At 34.6% G+C, this 24,053-nt stretch overlaps 1 protein-coding gene across 49 annotated transcripts in view; it reads right to left on the reverse strand.

Annotated features, from left to right (window-relative positions):
- RIMS2 (regulating synaptic membrane exocytosis 2) overlaps positions 1–24,053 on the reverse strand; it is a 457,577-nt gene that overhangs the window by 307,100 nt on the left and 126,424 nt on the right. For 11 of the 49 annotated variants that reach the window (XM_027692440.1, XM_027692435.1, XM_027692439.1 and 8 more), the window contains exon 1: positions 11,630–12,186. The exons of the other annotated variants lie outside the window; for them this stretch is intronic. In XM_027692440.1, coding sequence (XP_027548241.1) covers positions 11,630–11,751 — 122 coding nt within the window. In that variant the 5' untranslated portion in view covers positions 11,752–12,186. Of the gene's footprint in view, positions 1–11,629; positions 12,187–24,053 lie in introns of those variants that run through there. 49 annotated transcript variants of the gene reach the window in all.

Genomic DNA, 24,053 nt, shown 5'->3' on the forward strand with positions numbered 1-24,053 from the left:
TCTGCTCAATACATAGACTAATTCAGTACAGTGCTGATAAAAAAATCTGAAGTTATTTTATTGGTCTGAGAACATCTCTTGGGTTTGATTATGTAACTTAAAGTAGTGCATTCTCCTCTGTAAAACTAAAAAAAAAACACCCATGGCCATTAGTGCAAAATCATTTGGAAAACTGAAACAAAGATGTTATTTGGTTTTAGCTAGTGATATCAGCAAGAAAAGATGTGTTTTTATGCAATAGATTGAGATTCAACCCCATATGAAGTAACAAGGAAGGAAATTAGTTTCTGCAATGTCTTATTTAGGTACATGGATATAATGAAATATTCCACTCTATTGCCATAATTTAAATTTTGCATTGCATGGGGGATACATGACATATGATTTGTTGAAATATTCTATTATTTTGCAGCATTTTTTCTCTTTAGCTGGAGAAGGGAAATAGTACAGATAGGCAAGAGGCAGAAATAACTGCAACTCAGTGAATAGGTCTATATGGTAAACTCTATTTCTTATCTTACCCACAGGCTGTTGCACTCCTTAGATTTCAGTGGACTTTTTCCACACATTTTCATATGAGTTAACATTATTTTCTGGAGACAAAACCATATCACATCAATAACACATCACTCCAAATTTGGAATTGTTACCATGAAATTCCCAGAGTTCAAGTGAGGCTGATGTATTGCAAAAGACCTATTGAAAGATATATTTTTCTTTCTTCTCTTTAGTTAACTCATCTCACTTCAGCTGAAGCAGCAGTAGATTCAAGATTAGTTCTGAATCTGATCTAAACTCTTGTTTCAATATTAACTTGCTACAATCAAAGGTGAACATAGGTAACAGACTTTTCTCTTTATGACACAAGTACAGTTCAGATATCACCCATATATGATCAAAATGAAATACAGACTAATGTATCTTGCATAGTTTCCATTAAAAAAAAATTAATTACTGAGACAGCATTTAGACACCAGTGTTTATTTTAAAAATTTCCGAACTGAAGGTGAGTAGGAAATGGGTTTATTTCTATATTCATCCTTTAACTCCAAAATACAAACTTACTCATAGTTGACTACGTCAACAGACCAAAATCCAGTAAAAATCCCTTTGCATTAGTTGCATGGAAGTACTCCACCAATAAAATCCACAAAAATTGCAGATCTGTGGTAGGCCACATAACACCCCCTGCAGAATTAATGGAGTTTTTTGTCTGTGCTTGACAGGAAAACAGGGTATTTCTGTACACTACTGCAATCTTGTGAGATAGTCTGAGTCTTGTGTGGCTACCCAATCTTTTAGTATCTCCATTACAGTTTATATTATACAGTATATTAGATTATAATATTTATTATATTAATATATGTGTAATGTACTATATGTAATTTATTAAAATTTCTATCATATTATCATTATCTATTAGGGACATGGTTTAGTGGTGGACGTGGCAGCGCTGGATTAACAGTTGCACTTGATGGTCTTAAAGGTCTTTTCCAACCTAAATCGTTCTATGATTCTACAATTATCAAACATGCTTACTGCACATCCTCACACTTGTTAAGAATTTCTTTGCAAATACAAACACATTTGCTTTATTTGTATATGAATACATAATTGAGAAATTATGTTCAGTACTTATATTAAGGATAAAAACTTCTGAAAGAATTATCTCACTGTAGTGAGGACACATCAGCTGTGTGGCTGGTAGTATATAAGGAAACAATCCAGCTAGTAAAATGAAACAATTTACATCTGGTATGACAGAGGGTGCAAGTAAGGACAAGGCACAAAATCCTTCTGTATCTCTAAGATATTTAAGTTACTCTGCCACATGTCCTAACATCTAGAGATGAAATCTAAATTCTCAAAAAATAGAATGAAAATTTAATTTGTACTTTAACCTATGTACACCTACAAACCCAAGATAATGAAGACCTTTGAAAATATTTATAAATTAAAATTCATAAACTCCCATGAGGTATTAAATGTGATATATGTCCAATAAAACTCCAGCTGTGAAGTTTACATGATTTTCCTGGCACTACAGAAATGTTGACAGTGGCGGGTGTAGAATTCAGATCTCTGTACCCACCCACTTCTTTGACTGAACAATACTGTACTTTCTTCTCATACTTTATTCTAAAATAAGATATTTAAATTACTGTTGCAGGTACTCCTTATACACCCTGATTATTCTGTGCCCTACAAAGGAGCAACTTTAACATTAAAGACACGTGTAAGCACAAGCAAGATTTTGTGCACATAAATTATTTGAATTGCTCTGGTTTTAATATCGTAATTCTTGCTGTGTTTTGAAATCTTTTCTGTCCTCCCTGACACTTTTCAAAAACTTCCAAAAGTATGACAGTTAGATGAAGCATGTCCTACTGGAAGAGTTCTTGAGAACAGGGCACTTACAAGCTTTTACTGTAGGTTATTTGAATAATGATCAAACAATGTTAGAGTCACTGTGATACAGAAGAGCTATAAAAATTGAATCTTCTCTAAAACACCCATTGTTCTTGTAATTTACAGAAGAACAATGTTACCATTAGCAGTGAAAAAAATGAATTCCTTAAGTGAATGAAATATTGACTGCCCCTGAGGTCCTCATATCCATGCAAAATGCATTTGTTCTGAGTGCAATCTGAAGACACAGGAGCAACAGCCTAAAATATAACACTAGGAAAATCAAAAAAAGTAAAGAGAAACAGAGGTGCATAGAAGTGGAGAGGGTAAGAGGGGAGGAGAGATTTTAAACTTCCTGTTTCAGCCAAAAGTTTTAATGTTATTTTAGTTATATGCATATATTTATACTTGAAAACATATTTTGTTGGACCAAACAATAAATCAATATTGGATTTGGAGTGTCAAGTCTTCCTGAAATTCTGAGGTTCCATCTTTTAGTAATGTTTTATTCTTCATCTCCTTAAATCACCTTAAAAATATTTTGAATGTCTTACATAGAGAAAAAAATACTAAAATTTGCAAGAAATATTCTAATTTCATTATTCTTCTACTTATTTAATATTGAAATGTGTTGTTATTTATTGACAAATATATGTACATAATACATGTCAAAATGTCTCATCTTTGGTGCACAATAGTTAAACCACATACAAAACTTTTTGGTTGAAACCATTTTTCTGTGACTTTATATACCATTTTACAGGTTAATTGGGAAAACTATCTTAAATTGCATTACCTTCCTTGTCAACTTAGTTTTGTACACCTTTTAACAATTACAGGTTACTGTTCCTATTATGATATATGTGGCTATTACTATCTAAGAGACAAGGGCTAAAAACTTATTTATTCAAAATATTGATGAAGTTTCATGATAAAAAATTGTCTTCAATACCAGAAGATGGGGATTTGGAAGCACATCTTAATCAGAAAGATAACTCAAAAATTGCAGGGAGGATAAAGTCTATTAATCAAGATGTATTTCATTCTTTTAAATAAAGACAACATACAAATTCACTCTGAATTATAAGATATCTAACTCATTTCTTATTATTAAACAAATCCAATTAATGTTTCAGCATTTCAATCTCTAATCCCTGTCAAACTTAGACAGCTTTGAGACAAATTTTTCCAATACACAACTTTTTTATTTCATTTCTCTATCTCATAACTATTCCTTGTCAGGTTAAAAAAAAAAAGGGAGGGAACTCAAAAAACAACTTTCAGAAAGCTGTCTTTGCCTTCCTATTGCAAAGCACATGCTGAAGTGAAGACAAGGACTTGAAATACTTCCAACTTCTGCTTCAAACCTTTTATCTCAGGGTAAAGCTAAAATGATGCTGTTACCTCCAAAACTCATCTTGAATTTCCCAGTTTTTCAGAGGCCAATATTATATTTTTTAATTCCTTTTACAGAACCCTGTAAATCACCCGAGGCCCAGATAACAATCTTTCTTGAACCATTTCAAAACATAGTGTTTTCTATGACTAAACATTCATTCTGCCTTTATAGTGCAAAATGAAGAGTATATTTCCGAGAAATCTAAAGGGAGGCTGCGTTCACAGTTAGCAATTAGTAGGGCATCCCCATCACACTTGAAAGGAAAGGAGCTGGGTAACTGCAACACTCCTCCCTTCCATTCTCCCCAACTTCACATGACCTACACAGCCAAACATCCCAATGTTATTTGTGTTATTCTGTCCATCTGTAAGATGTGATAGTAGAGGTTTAAAAAAGACTGTTTTCCCTTTCAGTTGTCTTCCTACTCAGAATTATACTATGCCCAAAAGATCAAAAAGGGAACAAAATAATCAAGAAACATCAGGACCCACACCAACAGAAGTGGTCTTTCTCCATTTCACTGCTTCAGTGAATCAGTATCTGTGGCGGGAACAACAGCAAAACTTGTCTTATCAAGGAACAAAGCAAAGATATATCTTGATTCTGACAAAGAAGGTTCTGCTTTTCAAAGCCCCACGTTTCTACAATGCAGTATAATTACTGTTCCTGACCTGGTAAATGAATAGTGTCATTAGTAGGCACATTGTGCCATAAATGTGCATGGGATTACTGACCCAAAAGACAAAGAGCTAAAAGGATAAGGGAGTGTAAAGAAGGTGAGGGACTACATGAGTGCTGTTAACCACTACTGTGTGCAGTTTTGGGTCCCACAATATGAGGAAGATATTAAGCTTTTAGAGAGCGTCCAAAGGAGGGCAATGAAGATGGTGAAGGGCCTGGAGGGGAAGCTGTATGAGGAGCAGCTGAGGGCGCTTGGTCTGTTCAGCCTGGAGAAGAGGAGACTGAGGGGAGACCTCATTGCAGTTACAACTTCCTCATGAGGGGGAGAGGAGGAGCAGGCACTGATCTCTTCTCTGTGGTGACCAGTGACAGGCAATGGCATGAAGTTGTGTCAGGGTAGATTGAAGTTAGATATGAGGAAAAGGTTCTTCACCCAGGGGCTGGTTGGCACTGGAACAGGCTCCCCAGGGAAGATGGTCAGAGCACCAAGCCTGTCTGAGTTCAAGAAGTGTTTGAACAATGTTCTCAGGCACATGGTGTGACTCTTGGGGCTGTCTAAGGCGGGGCCAGGAGCTGGACTTTAATGATCCTTGTGGGTCCCTTCTAGCTCAAAATATTCGATAATTCCATGATTTTTTCACATCCTTGGTAGTGAGTGAAGCAGGACTGGTGAAGACTCTTACTAGGAACTTTTGACCACACAGGTGGGAAAAATGGAATATTTTCTGAATATGAGTCTGACCAGCTACAGTAAACAGTCTGGAGTATTGACTTTGTTGAACACCAATATACCAAAGTCTCAGTGGAGGCAGTGTGGAGCAAGTCTGCTCAGTACTCATGCCAGTTTTACTGGAGTGACAGTACCCTGAAGAAGAGTAAAATGGATATCTGGGGCTAGTTATTATTCCAGTCACCACAGCTCAATCTATCCTCAAATATATCTATTACCTAGTCAAGGGTTGAGACGAGCAACCTTGATTTCTGGATGTTGGAACATGCGGTTTTCATAAAATACTGAGCTCTCCTCATTCAATAAATCTCTTAAATACTTCAAGTACACAAAATCATAGTCATTTTTTAATATCATGGCCTCTTCCTTCTTATTCCAGAAAGAGAAGATAATATCCACACCTTATGTGAATGATATGTGGAATGACAGGAATTATCTGATTTATTCAAGAATGAAAAGAGATTATTTTTACATGTTCTGATAGAAAATGTTGTACTTGGTAACTCAAGTACAGCTTAGATTTCTGTTGCTCTCACCCAGGTGAGGAAAAAAAAATCAAGTTTTAAGGCATGTTTAATCATTTCCAAATTTAGGATTATTTAAATTTGTGAATTTAACATACTAGCTGAATTGAGATAAATTATCCACCTCTGATCCATCCTCTTTTCTCTTCCTGGTGGGAGGTTAAGATCATATGCCAGCTAGGATTTTATTGCCATCATCAGATAACAGCAGCTCATGCACAATGAGAATAGAGAGAAACCTGTTATGGCTGCAAATATCCACAGCTCTGTGAGATTCATGGAGGAAGCATATGTCACCTTATTAAATCTGTAGCAACTGAGGTGGAAGTAACAGAAGGTATCTCTCTCCAGAGCTGGAAGAGATGGGAAGAGAAATGGTTCTGTAAGGAAATATCTTACTTTTCTGTCTCTGAAAATATCTATAACAGAATGTTACAGGAATGGTTTTTCCTAGAAATAGGGACTTGAAAAACAAACCCAAAACCCAACAGCTGCCAAGACAGGATGGAATACCGAACTTCTTCTCAGAAAGAAATAGCTTTGGGCCAAGTTAGTATGTTCAGTTGCTTCCTCCAATGGAAATAGAAACATGAGAAGATTTGGAAAATCATGCTAGTAGTCCCACTTTGTCCCACAGAAGCAAGTCTGCAGAGAAGCAAGGGTCAGATGCACTTACGTGAAGTCTGAAGAGCACATAGAGTGCTCTATGAGGGACGTACACCAAAGGTGCAGAAAAGACCAAATGCACAGTTGTCTGAGTTTCCCTTTGCCCATTATATACAACTTGCTGTCCCAGCTGCCAATCTTCCTCTTGTTTTTATGGAAGTTTATATATATATATATATATGTGTATGTATGTATGTACATATGTATGTGTGTGTGTGTGTACACATAGGGATTCACCTGAATATGACTTATGCCTCTAATTTTAGGAAGAAAAAAACGTAGAGGATCATCTGACGTACAACCTCTCTGAAGTAATATAGAGATCTAGGACTGGAACTAGCTTTCTTTTGAAATTCTGATTGAGTCTGAGGCAAGACACAAACAGTTAAGAAGAAGGGGAGGAAATAGCTTTGCTATGCCTTTAGGTCATTAAGGGAAAAATACAAAGTAGGAACACAAATAAAATTTCTGGATTTTTTTACCAACATTGCATGGTTTTTAATTGAGAAAGCAGGTTACTACTAAAGCAGGATACTATGAAACTAGTATGGAGGTAAAAAGGAGCAGACATGAAAATCCCAACAAACTTAATTTTTAAAGGTAGCTACAAATGAGCTACTTTTTGAAAGTGAGGAGAGGCAGTTTCAGTTATTATTCAGTTTTGCATGATAGAATATGGACAATATACTCCCATTTCTAATGTCATTATAGTGTTTTCTCCTTGGCTTCTGGGCTAGTAATATTTGAAAATGCAACATTCTCTTAGAATATTAGCAAACCTCTTGCTTTATTGAACCAACACAGAGCAGAGTCAGAAAAAAACCCTCTCAAATCTATTCTACAGAAATATCCTGACAAAACTTTTTTCCAACAAAGAACAGAAAATGTCAAAGTAATCATTACTTGCACCATGAAAAACAACAATTGCCTGTGCTAGTAATTCTTGATATCATGTGATGGCTTCATTATAAAATGGAGCATTAGTAAATAGCTACTAGGTATATTTAGAAAAGAAAGCAGAAAATTAAATAATTAAAATAAATCATATGTTTCTGCTAAAATGATATTTTCAGTGTATATGTCTGGTTTCAAAAACAGGCTCTGGGTATTCTAGTAACCTGCTGAAAATCAGTGTATTTATATACAAGACGCTTACCAAGGAATTAAAAACATAAAAATTCTTAAGAGACTTTAAAAATACTGGGGTTTAATTTAATGAAAGAAAGTACAATTTGGTTTTTTTAACTAAGTGCGTCTAATTTCAAAACGTGGACAATTCCTAAGTCTCTGTTGTACATAGAATTCTTGAAGAACCTTTGTACTGTTTTGGGGCCGAATATATCAGTTATCTTATGCCCCTCTGTGGCCAACCTAAACAACAAACTCTCTTTCTCATAGCTGTAACAAAAAAAAGGTAGCAATACGTTACGTGAGAAACCAAGTTTAGGTAAATCCACTGTTTTCCATTCTCTGAGAAAGGTTTTAATATATACTGCAATGGCAAAATTGGACTGATACTCCTCTGTACAGTTTTATCAATTTTAGTCACAAAAGATACTTGCCATTATGCAGTGATGTGTTAATCTGAATATTGCCCAAAGCAATTGTGACTTCTCAAAGCATGCTGCTACAAATAGAGCATCTGACAGCACAGTATTTGTACACTAAACACTAAATGAAGAATGGCAATCAGAAAATCCAGCTTATTTCATTACTAAAGGTTTTTAAAACATTTTTAAACTATATTTCATCATCTTTTGTTATTTGAAAGAAAAGTATGTCACTGAAAGTTGTCAGACAATTTTAGACTTCAAAAAGCTGAAGCTCCTTTAGATGTTGCTTTGAAACTCTGATATAATGTAAACATATACTGTGTTTTCAGAAAAGGTCTCCTGATTTTTTTTCCCAGGCACATGAAAAATGTATTCCACTAACTAGCTATTTGCCAAATGCTAAGAATAAAAAACAGTTCTTATGGCTTCTCAACATGAGGTAATTCTAAGCATTTTTCAATAGAAAGTAACTTATGACACAGGAAATAGCACCACAGTCCCCAACACAGGTGAAATACAATTTTGAGGTAAAATCATAGCTCTTACTGCTTCAGCTGACTGGAGCTGTAATGTCAGAAAGAGCTGTGTAAGAACAGGAGGAAGGCCCAGCAAACCAGTTCTCTCTTTTACACTCTCAACAGCATCTTACAGGACAGTGCTGCCCTATACCTGGCAAAAGAACTCAAGTGCAATATTCCTCCAACAGAAGCTGTTTGGAGAGGATAACTAAACCCATTTAAATGGTAAAATCAATCTAATTCACAAGGAGCTTAATATTATTTGGATCCTCCCACATCAGCTACTGCAACACAAAAACTATGCAAATAAGAACCCGACTCATGTACGGTTTCTATGGGAAATTATGAAAAACAGTTTAATTCCTGACAATGTTTGGTATAATATCAGAAAGTGAAGCCCAAGATATCTGTTTTTCCTGCAACAAAATCTCAGCATATCTAAAACTTTCAGAAGAACAAGAACTCCAAGAACAGATGATGTGAAAAACAAACAAACAAAAAAAAATTAGGAGGAATGTATATTCAGTTCTTGCAACAAATGTGGGTAGAGCCCTTCCCAAATCTTTGTTCGCAAAGCCTAGCCATGATGATGATATTCAGTTACAGTTGTATGTATACTTCCTCATTTCCTATGACTTTCTGTTTTACATTCCATTATTACTGTACTATTTGTATCCATTAAACGGTTTTCTTCACATTATTACTTTGTGTAAGCAGCAGTTAATCATTCCATGTGTAATGTCAGCTGCTATCTTTCTGGACTATGACTAGTACCTTTTAGATGTAAAAACAGAAAAAACCCACCTTAACAAGAAAAAGAATAATGTCTTTTTAGTCTGACAAAATATAGAACTTTGAAGACCAAAGAGACAGATTGCATTATACCTCATCAAAGCAGAATCTCTTCCATGCTGGAAGTATTTATGTTTTCCTTACCACAGTTCTGAAACATCAACTCTTAATGCATGAACAATTAGTTTTTAGAAAGTGCATTAGATTAATTGTGCAAAACTTTAAGTGAAAAATCTACCTATAATATACACGACATTGATTTAATTACAAAAATAGAACAGATTTTTTTAAATCAGTAAGACAATAAAAGGACTAGCTTCTGAAATAAATGTAAGCAAGATTTTTTAATGATTACTTCACAGATGACTTCTTCGAAATCCTTTTATCAAGCTCAAATTTAAAATATTGTTACTTATTTAAAAGAGGGAATCTTTTTGCTCAATAACTTAAAAATCTTTCACCTAACTTTACTGTGAGAAGACAGAGAAAGCATGTCTTAATCTTTCCCAATTACTGCTGCACATTGTTAAAAATTGCAGTTTTCTTGAGGCTGAAAGCATTGATACCTAGAGAAACACTACACTATTGCTCCTTATAAAAACAGAACTATTCTCATCCTAAATAAGACAGTCCATACTAAGTAGGAGGCTCAGTTTCCTTACAATCCTTTCTTGTTTGCCAGTCTCCTAGGATAAATATACTTCTAATCCCAGGCACAGCAAATGCAATAAAATAGTTCTCTAATGTCTTTTGATTTGAAGCTGATACCATATGCAGCTTTTGCTCGACTCTTACAAGCAAAATACACACCGAAAAGCACGATGCACATCTATCTCTAAAATAATTAACAAAAACATGCACCTTGATCTACAAAAAGCATGCACTTTGATCTGCAAACGCAGATCCAGAGAAGCAGAGAATCAGGACTGGGATGGGAGTTGATTAGAACAGTTGCTAAGGGCTTTGTTGGTTGCTGCAGGCCTGAAACTATGCACTTGGAAATATGCACAGTTTTACAATCACAGCTGATAATACATAAATTATTGCTCCATTTTGTAGAGCTTCAAAGATTTCACAGTACAGCAAAGGGATATAAGAACAATCTCCTTGAATACAGATTTCATACATATCTAAAAACATCTTAATTCATAACAGTAACTATGATTGCTAAAGCTACTTCCATAATTTTGCATGCCTAATTAGAAATTCATAAACAAGACAACAAAACTTGAAAACAGTAACATTAAATAAATATTAAAGTATTTTTAAAGGAAACATCAGCAGTAAGGAAGATAATCCTTACAATAAAAATCTGGGAAATAAAATTATAACAGTTTTCTGAAGTATTAAGTGCAAATATCACTGTATTTAAGAAATAATATCCCATTTAAAAGGGATTTCTCCCACAGATACAGAGAAGATGATTAAAATGCTGGATATAGTCACTGCAATATTACTTCCACTGTTTTTCCAGAATGTTTCCATCAGTGCACTATCTTTATAAAAAACTACAGGATTCTTATTCTCCCTGACCTGCACTCCCACTCTTTCAGATGAAATTATTAATAATTTTTACTGTTAATATTTAGCAGAAGTATGAAAAAGTTCTAAACATCAGTACTATATATGTTTACTGAATAATGCCACGGAAATGAGATATTATTAATTCAGTTTACCACCTCAAAAATCCTAAGAAACCAGTTCAATAACTGTCTCACACGGATAAACAACTACTTTGCCCTATCATTTCTAATTCCCACAAAACAGCTATTCACAAAAGGATAGCCTACGGAGCTGACTGACCTGCTGCAAAGCGTCCACTGATCAACTATAATTTGACCAGTTAAAAAGATTATTGAAGAGCATCACACGCAGAATCTAAATCTTCTAAAAATAAGGAACTGCTTTCTGCCTATTTTGCAAAAGGTATGCAGGACTACTAATTTGCATCTTCCAATAAATTATGTATGGTTAAACAGACATCTCTGAGCATTTAATCTTTTCACTGCCATATCCACATAGAAATCATTTTCTCCGACAAATTTGTTTATGAATATTTAATATGCTTTAAGGATTACAGCTAATAATGCTAGCTTCTAATGGCAGCTAATGTACTTGGAAGATACATAACCATCTTAAATATTTTATTCTATCTTTGCTGATTTTATTTCTGCAGACTGAGTTCTCATGTAAATCCTTACATAAAACATAAAAACACTAACAGACTCACTACTACCATAAAAATGTTAATAACTAGGAGTGCAATTATAAAAGTACCCCACTGAAAAGCATGCAAATAGATTACCATCAGCATAAGAATAGAAATGATAAAGCAAAAATGTTTCATTTCTACTCACCTAGTGTTGTTCAACGTTTGTCCAAAAAGATCATTTTGTAAAATATTTGGAGGGGATGAGAAAACCCCATGAAAATGAGATAAAACAGAATTGCAGACCTGGCGCAGTGTCTCAAATTGCATTTTCTCTCTTTCTTTCTCTTCTATTTTTCTTCACCACCTGTCTTAAAAGTCATCTATTTTGTACACACCATCAAATACAAATATGCCAATCAAGTTCCATATTTCTCCTGATCTCTGTAAAAACTGTGCCTAAATGAGCAGGGTCTGATAGTTAATTGTACAGTCATTATTCTTCTAATTCAGTCGTAGAAGATTTAGTACCCGTGCGGCTTTCTCCCGACTGTAGCAAGAATTCTAAACAGCAGTAAGCTTTTTGGGCATTCCCAGCTGAAGTGTGAAGCTGAGCTGCTTTCATGTACTCTACTCATATTTCTCTAAGCCTATTAAAAACACGCAGTGAATAGATGCTGTCGTCAGGAGTTTCAGCACATCTGGCTGCCAGCAATAAAATCTCAGAAGTAAAAAAAATGAGGACAAGGCATCCTCACACTGTTACTACTGCCTAAGAGGAGGAGGATTTCTGCATCTTCCCCTCCTCCTTCCCTCCCCTGGAAAAATGACTGATATCCGTGACCATATATGTAGAATTTTTAATTTATTTTTTTACATATAAAGGCAGCTCTAAAGGGCAGAAAGACCACTCTAAAAATATTATTCATATAATAAACAACATGTAGCACTGAGACTGTAACAATAGATCTTTTGTCTCGTATCTGAAAAGCTATACTATACCTCACATGAGATAACAGGTTTTTCAGTGCAAACATTTAAATGTAATATGAATTCATGACTGAAGCAAACAGTATACATTCTATACGTAACCACTCTGTCAGATGCTGTACATACAGCATCAAGGAAATGATTTATTACACAAATTTGAACCATTACTAAAAGGAATGGCTGCATTATACATATGCACTGCAGTTCAAAATGAGAAGTCTTCAGTATCTTTTAAAAGTTTATTGCACTGAGTCAGCCATGATAGAACCGAGAAAAATCGATGACTTCTTAGGGTGTTCCAAACCTGCCTACTTCCAGGAAAACCCACTATCTTAGGAGCCTGTGTACCAGTACACATAAAGTATAGGATGTCAAAGAGCAAGAAGCAGAATCAGTCATCTAATGGAACACAGAGATTTTGCAACATAATATGCACTGTGAATACCATTAAATGTACAGAAAATAAGTAGCTCTGACTACAAAACATTTTTCCTTTTTTTTTCTTTCAATGCTTCTGCCAGAGGATGACATTACATAACAGTACAGAATATATTCTATCACTGTCAAATTGAAAAATAACAATTAAAAAGGTTTTCCTTATAATATCTCATTTTCTATCCACAGCTTTTAACATCTTAGCACTAATTACAAAATCTCCAAATAAACCAACATAAAAGGAGGGCCATTATTAAAGCTCTTCCACTGAAAGCAATTTTAATCCCAGATGATGTGGGAATAAGTAACCTTTCAGCTAATTAAAGTGTTGTTTTTATGTGCTCAGAAGGGAGAAGCCATCCAGGTTTCTTTGGCCAGAAGGATGGCAACTACACCACATATTTTCAAAAAAAAAGAAATAGGAAAACATTAATCTCCAGGCCCCTCTAAAAGAGACATATAGGACCCACTACTAATACCTATTTTAATTTTTGTTTTAATTGTGAAAATATCACTAATAAAGCTATTTGCAAAACTCATATGAAAACCTAAAAATTACTAAACAAAACAGTTTTTAATACCTGTTTTTATATCTATAGCATACTGTGCATTATGGAAGCATTTGGTTTTGAGTAAATTATTACAATTTGCAGTAAAAAGTACTAGGCTATATGTATGTCAAAGCTGGTAACTGTTGAGATCCTGGAGTAGGAACTGATCAGTATTTATGGTTATCTTGCTATAATAAAATGAAAAAAATAATACTTGGAAACCACCTAACTTATGTTACAGAGAATTCATGTTTGTGATACAAAAAAAGTTTTCCTTTACAGTTATTCCATCAAAAAAGACAAAGTTTTTGTATCTGCTCCAAGAAACAGAATCATCTTGTCACAAAGGATTCAAGTCATTCCAATCAGTATAATATGCAACACTTAACAGTTCAGAGACAGTGTTGACCATGGAGTAGGTACAAGACCAATATTTGATCATATATTTCAAGTGCATCACCATTTTGTTGTGTGTCTTACGAATGGTCATCACAGCCTAAATGCTCCTGTAGTTGCAGCCAAGTTCTGAAAATTTGACATTCACCCTTCTATGTCTTCATTTTCAGATATTTAAAATGGAAATTGTGGCATACATTCTTCTTTTTTTTTTTTTTGTAAAATTGTTCTAAAACTACTGACAAAATGGAATACATATTCAAAACTTTTAATTTTTTATTTAATTTTGGGGTAAGGAATGAAGAATACTCTGCAGATATTCATGCATATAAAACCTTTCATAGGGAAAAAGTAAAAATAAAACAATAAATTTAATGGCAAATACTCCATAGTTGCTACTAGCAGAAAATTCAACCATAATGGCAGGGGGTTTGTGCAAATACACATTTTTTTTGACATCTGGAATTTTCATCAAGACTGGATTTCTTCTTGACCAGAAAAGCTGGTTTTTATTATTATTTCAAAAAATGAATGGTACAGAAAAAAGTAGAATTGCCATTCTTTCCTGGCCCTTCTAACACTCTCCAAGACACCCTTTAGCCAATAGAAAATTCCTTCCTGTATTTAATGTAGACTTCTTACTAAGACCTCTTTTTAGGTATTTCCACCTTTTCCAAAATATAATTGTTTGGCTGAGAAGAATCAAGGAAATAAAGAGACCTAACAGGAAGAGGCTGGAGCACACGGAATGAAGGGGCATGAGCAGAGTAGGCTCTGCCCACTGAAGTATCCATCTTTTCAAAACCAGGATGGAACTGACAATCAGAAGAAGAACAATCTTGGATTCAATTCCATGCTAATCTACTGGTTAGTATGTAGGTATAGACTGATGGAAAAGCAAAAGAAAACAGTAGAGATGAGTCACTTGAAGTTTGGGGATAATAGCGGGATTTTTTTAAATGTACAGAAAGCCAAATCTCTATGTTTTTTTCATCGAGATAGTAAATAGAATTGGGTGATTAATAGCACATAAGTACCTGTAATGCAGCACCACTGCTCTTCAATATGCCCTCATCAAAGCATTTAGCTCAATGGTGATGAGGAAAAAATTTTGACTGTTGAAGTATATTCATTATGAAAAGAAAAAGCATCTGAACAAATGATTTTCAGACAGGTAAGTAAACAACACTGGTCTCACACCTTGGATGATGTTATATTATTACAGTTTACAGGACTACTCATTTTGGCTCAGATTAGCAAACTGATGCTCCAAGGTGGACATGATTTTAAGGGAATAACACAAATTACACTGAAAGATGGACATTTCACTTCACTACTGCAAGTGAAATGCAACGAGACTTTCTTTAGAAGTAAAGTACACACTCATTTGTATTTTATTACATCAATGTTCAAAGGTTCAGGTTCACAAGAGAAGTTTAGCAACTAAGGCAAAATCTACAATTGTGAATTTAATCACATAAGAATCATAGCAGTCATAGAAGCCCATATTCTGAATATCTAATATAGGAAATAATAAAGAGAGGCATAAAGTCCCTACCCAAAAAAGATAAAAGTACCTAGATCCAGGCTACAGGTAAGCATCAGTCTCTGTCTAAGAATTGTAATAATGAATCCTCTCGAGCGGGTGCCTGAGCATCATTCAAAATGCGTTGTTCTTTCTATTACAGGTAGTTTGGCAGGTAGAACAGTGTCAGGGAACATGGAAAACTGAGTCCCAAGATTCTCTTCTAGCTTCCTAAAATATTACCATGAAGCATATCCTCATCAATACCTTCTTGGTTATTCCAAAGGGACTTTGTCTTTGCTGTTGATGCTGTTCTCTCTCCCGTAAAATATTAAATATTGAAAGAACTATTTAATTCACTGAGTTAAACATTAATTGAGAATGGGAAAGTGATACTGATTTTATTCCCTGTTAGTCGGGTCACAGACCTACAATGGAAGACACAGAAATTCCAGCTAAGAGACCAAACCTTGTTACAGAAAATATCCACTACCAAATTATAGTAAGGTAAAAGAAAGTTCATTTGCATGTTCAACCATCAAATACTGTTTTTTCTTTCTTGTGTTTTATTCTGAGTATCTTCCATAATGTCATTGTTTCTTTGCTTTAATTTTTGAGGCATTCAATCCATATTCATATAAATCTTTTCAGTGTCCTCCTTCATTTTTCTCCCATATAGCCTTTTAATAGTAATCTTTCTCTCCTTTTAGTCTAAGTTATACATTTTAAGCCAACACCATGACTAATATGCTTGATGAGACTGGTTAATTCCATAGGGCATAAATATTTAAATAGTTGAACTCCAGCAAGCTGTGTGAAAATCAGCATCATCATAGAAGAAGAAAGACCCAAGTCAGTGCACATAGAGGAAGAGGAGGTAGAACTGAGCCATTACCCATTAACTTTCACAGTAGAAAGACAGTCAGAATATGGTCACTAAATAGCCACACCAGTGCCATCTAAAGTTTGACAAAACTATCAAAAGTGATAGGAAAAGAAGTTTAACTTATTGTGATCCACCACCACATCACAGAAGATATAGGATAGAAAAACACCATAGAGACACCATTATTGATTCTGGAGCTCATGGAACTACCTCCCTGTTGCATTTAACTCCCTCATTCTTCAGTTTCCATTAGACTTGTTGTTAGTGGTATCTCATGCACAAAGGACTCACAAAAGTTTATCTCCTGTTCCACTAGCAGTAATACAAACCGATGATATAATAAGAATTTAACTTAGAATGAGCTTCAAAAAAACAGATAATCATCACAAACCTTGTAGGTATATTATCTATTAAATATTTTAGGAAATGAAGCTTAAGTGATCTGGTTCAGGTTGCAGGCAAAAATAATGTCAGTGGTCCCCACAAGAAGTGTGAACCCAAAGGCCTTCTCTTACTCGCTGTGTTTAGGATGCTAGACTTTTGCTGTTCCTAAATCTGTTGAGCTACATTCCTTGTAGCATCAACTGTTTAGTAGCCTAATTCCAGTGAAATCAGGGATAACACTGCATGCCAACAGTCCCTGGATCAAGGCCCAAAAGCGCAGTTCAACACTGTGCCTCTAGCACGTTTCCAAATACTGGAGCTGCTCTGGTGCCAGTGGAAGCAGTCTGTGCACCATTCCTTAGTCACAAAGACACCCAGCAAGTGCAACAACACTCAAAAAGGTTGAGGATGCTCTGATTAATCTACTCACATTGAGTATAAAATACAAAGATAAGCTATGAGTATACCTTTAGCACCTCAGAATCTGGATATTCCCCTCTCTGAAAATTCGCAGTGTCATCAACACAGAGAGGAGAAAAGGGAAGCAACTGTCTACTTTTTAACGAAAGACAAAATTAAGCTTGACATGTATAGATTCCCAAGAAAGTCAAGGAATCCAGAGCACATCAGCCCAAAAGGCCAAGCCTTGATGGGAAATTCCAGATTAGCTTTGGACTTCCTAAGCAGAAAAGTGCCAACTGTCCTTAATTAGGTCTGCTGAAGTTCTGTGAGGACACAAAACAACTCATTTCACTGCATCTCATCATGGTGTAAGAAAATTTAAGAAACAATCATGATCCATGAATCAATATGGCTTTAAAACTTTCTAAAATGTGACAAGGAAGTTAAACATGAGATTTTGCCGGCAAACTTACTAGTTTGGAAAGAATACATTTTACAAATGAAATACTTGGAAATTGAGATTTTATCTTTTTTTGACCAGTTACTGCTTAGTTAAATTCTAAATCTATGAAACGAAACAATGAAGACTTGTGAAATTTAAATGCCAGATGACTTACTATAAATAATTTTAGTGATAAAAAACTCAGATAACACAATGGTAGGTCTGATTTTGTTCCTTACGCAGATAATATGAAATGTGCCATATGTTCACTTGGGAAATCCTACTGTTAGGCCTGATGTGAACACATATGGAAACTGGCACTGACCACACAAATTGCGCATTTCAGGATGAGTAAGACAGAGGAAAAAACAAATAAATTGGACAAGGGAAATAGGAAAAATATAACATAAAAACCTTTTGTTATTAATTATGATAGACTATACCACAATTCTCAAAATGAATCAGTAAGTATGACTCAGAATGGGGTATACCTCCCAGTATAATTATTTTTAAGCTATCTTTAACATGAATAACTTTGACTTATTCGTTAATTTCCTTAGCTCAATATAGATATGGTTTCTCAAACCTCTCTGTGGAATTCTCTTTAACATATTAGCTGAAAGGCAATATGGGAAATTTTATTTAAATATGACAAGACATAGAATAGTTGAAAATAATTACATGAAATGTTTAATTTTAATTGTTTCTCTTATCTCTGTCCTTCTCATGCTTCTGAATATTACACAATATATACAACTTGCTTGGTCTGCAATAAAGCTCCAGTGCCTAGTTCTGCCTCACTTGCCAGATCTGGGTATTTCTAACTATTCCTTGCTTAGGGAAGTCTATGCTTAAAAATAAAGACATTATTGATGTTAGGCAAATTTAGAAGTTGAACTTTGATTGTTTAAACTTAATAACAAAGACTCTCAGATTCATTCCACCTAAATATAGATGACTAAGGAGTGTAGTTTAAAAGGCTAGCCCTCTTTTTCTTCCTGTATAATTAATAGAGAGAAAGAAGAACATGTGGGGGAAAAAAGTCATGCGACCCAAAATTGCATGAGTGCCCAAAAATAGGTTTAATGAAGTGTTCTTTTGCTTGTCTAAGTTCCTTATTTAGGACATAGAAATATAACTCTGTGGTTGCATTTCTATTGTTGGATCTGAGAACACTTTCCAGTTCCTGTCTTGGCTGTGTTCTGACACCATATCAGAAAAAAATCCAGGTGTGCTCATTTCTCTCCCTTTTTCCTACTCATGCATTTTCCCCACATATAACACAGGTATGTTATGGATCTACATGGTTTCTAGCAAAATTCCTACTGATGGCAGATATCACATATAGACAAGAAGCCCTAAAATCTAGGGATATTAATTTTTTAAATCACTACCCTGACCTAAGGCATAATTTACATGAACAGATACTGGGGCAGAAATTGCATTTGGCAAACCAAAAGCCAACCTATTTGTCTACTAAATGTACAAATTATTTCTTCAACCTGCAAAAGCATGATTCTATTTTGTACTAAAATAATTCATACACGCTACTAATTTTGTTTCATGTCTGTGGGACTGGTCAGCTTCCTACAGGAGAAATAAATCTGTTTTTCTCTACAAAAAAAATGGCTGAATATTCTGGGTCAAGTGACGATCCCATAATCAGTTCTCCACTTTCCTCAGAGTGTCTGACAGTTTACTGAAATGGCTAGGCATCCTAAAATTTTAGTGAATATATACATTTGTCCACATTCATACACGGGGTATATCATATATAAAAATATTCCTAGAAGTATTAAAGGAATACTATTGAGGTGGAAGAATCAGGCAATCACAGTTAGAAAAAAACCCTGAGACTTCATTGCCCTCACTAAAGGAATAGATGTATTATCCAACAACAGAAATCTGCTATCCACTGGTTGAAGAAGCAAAGGAGTACATGTAATACACTGATACAAAAGGCTCACTATGCAGTAGGTGCTGCACTCTGCAGAACGCGTGGTTTAGAGGAGTATATTTCAACCAATTTTACCTCCAGCTGACTTACAATCAATTGATATTTCTTTGCACCTCATTACAGTACATGAATCCTGCTTTATGCCTCATTTGCAGTTCTGGATGGTTCACCAATGAGATGTGTCTCACTAGTCAAGAACTGCTGGCCTAGAACAGAGATGGATTGATTTTTGAAACAATGCACTGAAAACTTCATCTGCTACAAAAGAGATTTCTATTCTTCACTTTGATCAAAAGTGATCGTTTGTCACCTTTGAAAAAAACCAAAAGATGATTTTAAAATACTAAAGTATTATGCATGATTAATAATCTAAAATACTAAAAACAGAAGCTGAAAATCCATGCACTAACAGTTTTCAGGTATCAGTCGTTCCTCTCATCCTCAGGATGACATATTCAAGGTGCAAGTTAATTTTCTCAGTGTTCACAGACAGTTTCCACTTAGATCCCTTATTCTCCAAGTTACAGAAATTTAAGAAAGGACACAGCCCAAAATTTTCAGCAAAATGTAAAATCCTACAACAGTCCACTGATGACTACCAACAACGTAAATGCACCCAGCATAGTAATGATTCCAATATACACACTCAGATAGAGAATGTTTTCTTCATGAAATACACAGTTATCCTCTTCAAATGAGATCCTTTACACAAATGCTTTTTGGGGGAGCAGGCTGATAATAAAGCTCCTTGTTATGTAAAGAAAATAACAGTTGCATTGATCTTGAAATCTATGGTGGTTTTATAATGCAGAAATTGGCTCTCATTCACAGTGAATTTGGGAGTTTAATTAATTTTAGAAATTTGTTTTAGTCACTTGAAAAATATCTTAAGAGATTTATTGACATGTCTCCACTTTCAGATGACTGATTTGGACCTTAAAGGGCCTCCAAACTTGTGTTGGGTTTCAATATGTCCAGGTGATCTGTGATGGAAAGACAGACTAATATATGTGTAAACTAAAATATCACTCTCCAAATAATAATAAGGTTAAGATCAGTCTTTTCATTTTGTGAAACAGAAGCTAAGATAACATATCTGTGCATTGGATTGTTTATTAATTTCTGCTGTTCAGTACACTGCATAGAATTTTGAGCCTTCCATATCTTGGGGATGAGTTCAAAGAGACTAATTTATCTTCCTTTCATGTCATTATAAGATTTATGGTCTCCTGGGTTGTTTCTATATTCAGCTGATTGGAATACCAGAAGAATATTTTCCTGATGATCCCACACCTCTGGAATTCATTTCCTTTGAGAGTGCCATGGAGCCTGGGTTTTATAAGCATTATGGCTGTGTAAATATTTTACTTTGGAAAGATTTCCATTGAATACAGGAGTTCTATTTTAGTGGAGTAAAGGCAGTGTTGGCCATTTGGGAAGGGAATTAGGGTTAATTTCATAACTGATTGTTGTAACTCTAAGGCTTCGTGATATTTGGTGGCATACCACGGAATACATTTCTAAATAAATCTCATTTTCAGAGGAAAAAAATGCTTCTGAAAGAAATACCCATAAGCCACATAGAGAATGAAATTTAAAATCCTTGTCTTGAGCAAAATCTCCCGGTTTGGTTACCTTCACCAGGCTTAACTCCAAAAACAACTGACAGCTTTTGGGAATATCTATCAAAAGAATACAAACACTCTTATAAGTGCCCTTAATTACTTGAAGGAGGAACAAAGTAAAGTGGGTAAGAATGCAACACGGTCTGTGATCATCCAAAACAAGTTTGTTGAGAAGCTGACATCCTATAAGTACTGCCCTTAATATCCAAAGCTTCAGAGTTTGTTTTGAGTGAGTCCCATCTACAGAATATTTTTCTCTTTTCCATTGCTTAAGTGACATATCTTCTGGTTTTCCTTTTCACCCTGGTTTTCAGGGTCTTTATATTTTATATATATTATATATAAAATATATATATTTTATATATATTATAATTTTGGAAAGAATCTCTGTGTTAAAAAAAGAATCTGCTGAGTAGAAATTACATTATTTTTTATTTCAATTTTACTTAGAAGATCAAATTTCTTGCTTTGAATATTGATACATGTTTTCTAAATGAAAGTAAATTCTTCAGTCATTGTATTTACTTGAGCTATGAGACATGAGGAGCATCCAAAATATACGTTGTTTTATCAGAAATGCATATCTAAGATAAATTTGGTTTCTTTCAAGGATACCTTTTTGTTCTAGACCCTGTTAATGAATGGTACAGAAAGATTAATCATTACATATCCATTTTAGGAGTAAAATGCAATTATCTCAGCATCATGAGGAGGTGGAATTGCTGATCTAACTGTTAGGTTGTCAAATTTTATATTCAGGAGTTGGGATTGTTGAACCAATTCTGATTCCTCTTCTAGTTTAAACAGTTTTTACAGTTCTAACTGGAGCATAAAGATACAACTGAAGCAGGTCAATTTTTGCCAGCCCAGCACCTCATGCCAGAGTCAACAAAATTCAATTAAAATTAATCTACCTCTGGAAAAAAAAAAATTGGTTTTGTGCACTGATTTGGAACTTTAGAATGCAATGTCTCTTTGAAGCTTCCCAATTTATTTGGAATTACAGAGCAAATCAGATATTTTTTGTTTTAATCTCCTCTGCCTTGATGGGTATTTTTAAATTTTTTTAAGTGATCATCAAGAAAGTCTATCATTTAAAATCTGGCATTATCACAAAGTCATTACAAATAAAACCTCTTGCAGCTAAAACACATTATTTTCTATAATAATATTACCATAAGAACTCCTGTTCTTGGTGTTTTCTTTTCACCAAAGAAAATGGGTTTTCTGCAGCAAAGTTCATGGCTTGTTCTATTACACGCTGCATAATAAAAACTTACTTTGGTAGATAAACTACAACTAGGAACCAATTCAAGCAGATATTATCAGCTGGCAAAACACTGGACCAGAAATGGGGAAAACTGTGTTTGGAGCAACTTAACCTCTAGTTATTCTATGAAGATGATACAGTTACTGAGGTCCCTGACAACATTTCCAGGAAGATCAGTGCTGCAGAACTGGGCACTTTGTGATGTCATTTTCTAAAAACACCAGGGCATGATTTCAGGGTGCAGCTCTGCACAGTGCAGGAAGTCAGAACAAGTTACATATATACACAAGCCACTGCATATCATATATAAGTATTACCTCAGATTTCAAAACTCTGCTTTAAGAGTTACTGACTTCAGGTCACCTATATTTTCTGCTTAAATTGAAATGACATTGTACTGCACTACTTTGCTGGAACAACTATTCCCTTAAAATGTCTGTGACTGTCTTCCTTCTGGTTAGTAAAGAATGCAGAGGGGTCTGTTTTTACTGAAAAGCACAAAATTAGGATTTCTCAAAGCTTTGCAGAGAAGTGTCCAATTACTTCACTGCAAAACTAAAAGAGCACTTATGAACGGTAGCAGGATCGTTGTAAAGTGAGGAAAAGAGGTGAGCTACATCAGGGAGAAAGAAAAAGAACCGGGTTAGAGAAGAAAAGAAATGCCTATCTTAAAGAGAAAGAATACCATGGGGATATCTTTGAAAGCACTTCCAATGTCTAGACAGAGTTTGGTAAGAACTCACACCAGTGAGAAAGAGGTGGTGATACACAAAAGAAAATGAGCTAATAAAGTAAACAAATAAGTAACCATATAAGGACATTCCAGAGTAGGCAAAGGGACAAACAAGAATTTGGTTTGAAGAAGGGGCAGAAAAAGAAACAGAATAATCATGCTAAAAACAAGGTAGAAAACAAAATGGTATTGCTTAATAATGTAAATTTTAATTATGAAAATATGGTCACCCTGGTTCTATTACATTCATTTTTAGTTACACTTTTTCCTCAGATCTGACTTAATAAAATAGATTGACAGTTACTAAAATTTTTTATCTTGTCATGTAAAAGATAAATGACAACTTAATTGCACTACAGAAGTAATTTCTTTATCATTTGTGACTTCTAGAAGCACAAAGAGCCAAAGAAAGAATTTGTACCAGCAACAACTACGTGTTCTCTTTTTTTTTTTTTATAATTCAGTCTGTATAGCTACAGTAAAAAGTAAGAAAATAAAAGGCTGGTCACCGAACTGCAAATTCCAGATTCATCTTGTTGCCAGAAACAACAAATTTGACTTTACTAAATGTTAGACATTTCCCTCATCTGCACTCCACAGATGTATCTTATTCACCTTTACAAACCATTTTTTGAAAAATATGAAATTTAAACAAAATCTGTTATTTATACTTCTGAAGAGAACTTAGCCTCCAAAAAATAGAGCACAGCACACCTAAGGATTATAAACACAGAGTGAGCTCTAACATTAATGTTTTTGCAAGGTCAACAAAACTGTACTTCAAGAAGACATGCTCAACTCATAAAGGTACTGGCCTCATTAATCTTAAAAAATAATTTTAAAATGCTACCACTCTCAGGTTTTTTTCTCATATTGCTTTCTTACAGGGTCAATTTAGCTAAAAGCAAAACCACATTTAATTCCATAAATGTTAGCTGCAGTCAGTACTTAATAAAAAATATTCAATATTCAGATACAGTTGATATCTTTGCTTACAGATTTGGATTATTAATGGTCTTTCAGCATAGGTAAAGGT

The sequence above is a fragment of the Neopelma chrysocephalum genome, unplaced genomic scaffold (genome assembly GCF_003984885.1).
Source record: "Neopelma chrysocephalum unplaced genomic scaffold, ASM398488v2 Primary Assembly neopelma1_86, whole genome shotgun sequence".
Classification (NCBI taxonomy): Eukaryota; Metazoa; Chordata; class Aves; order Passeriformes; family Pipridae; genus Neopelma; species Neopelma chrysocephalum.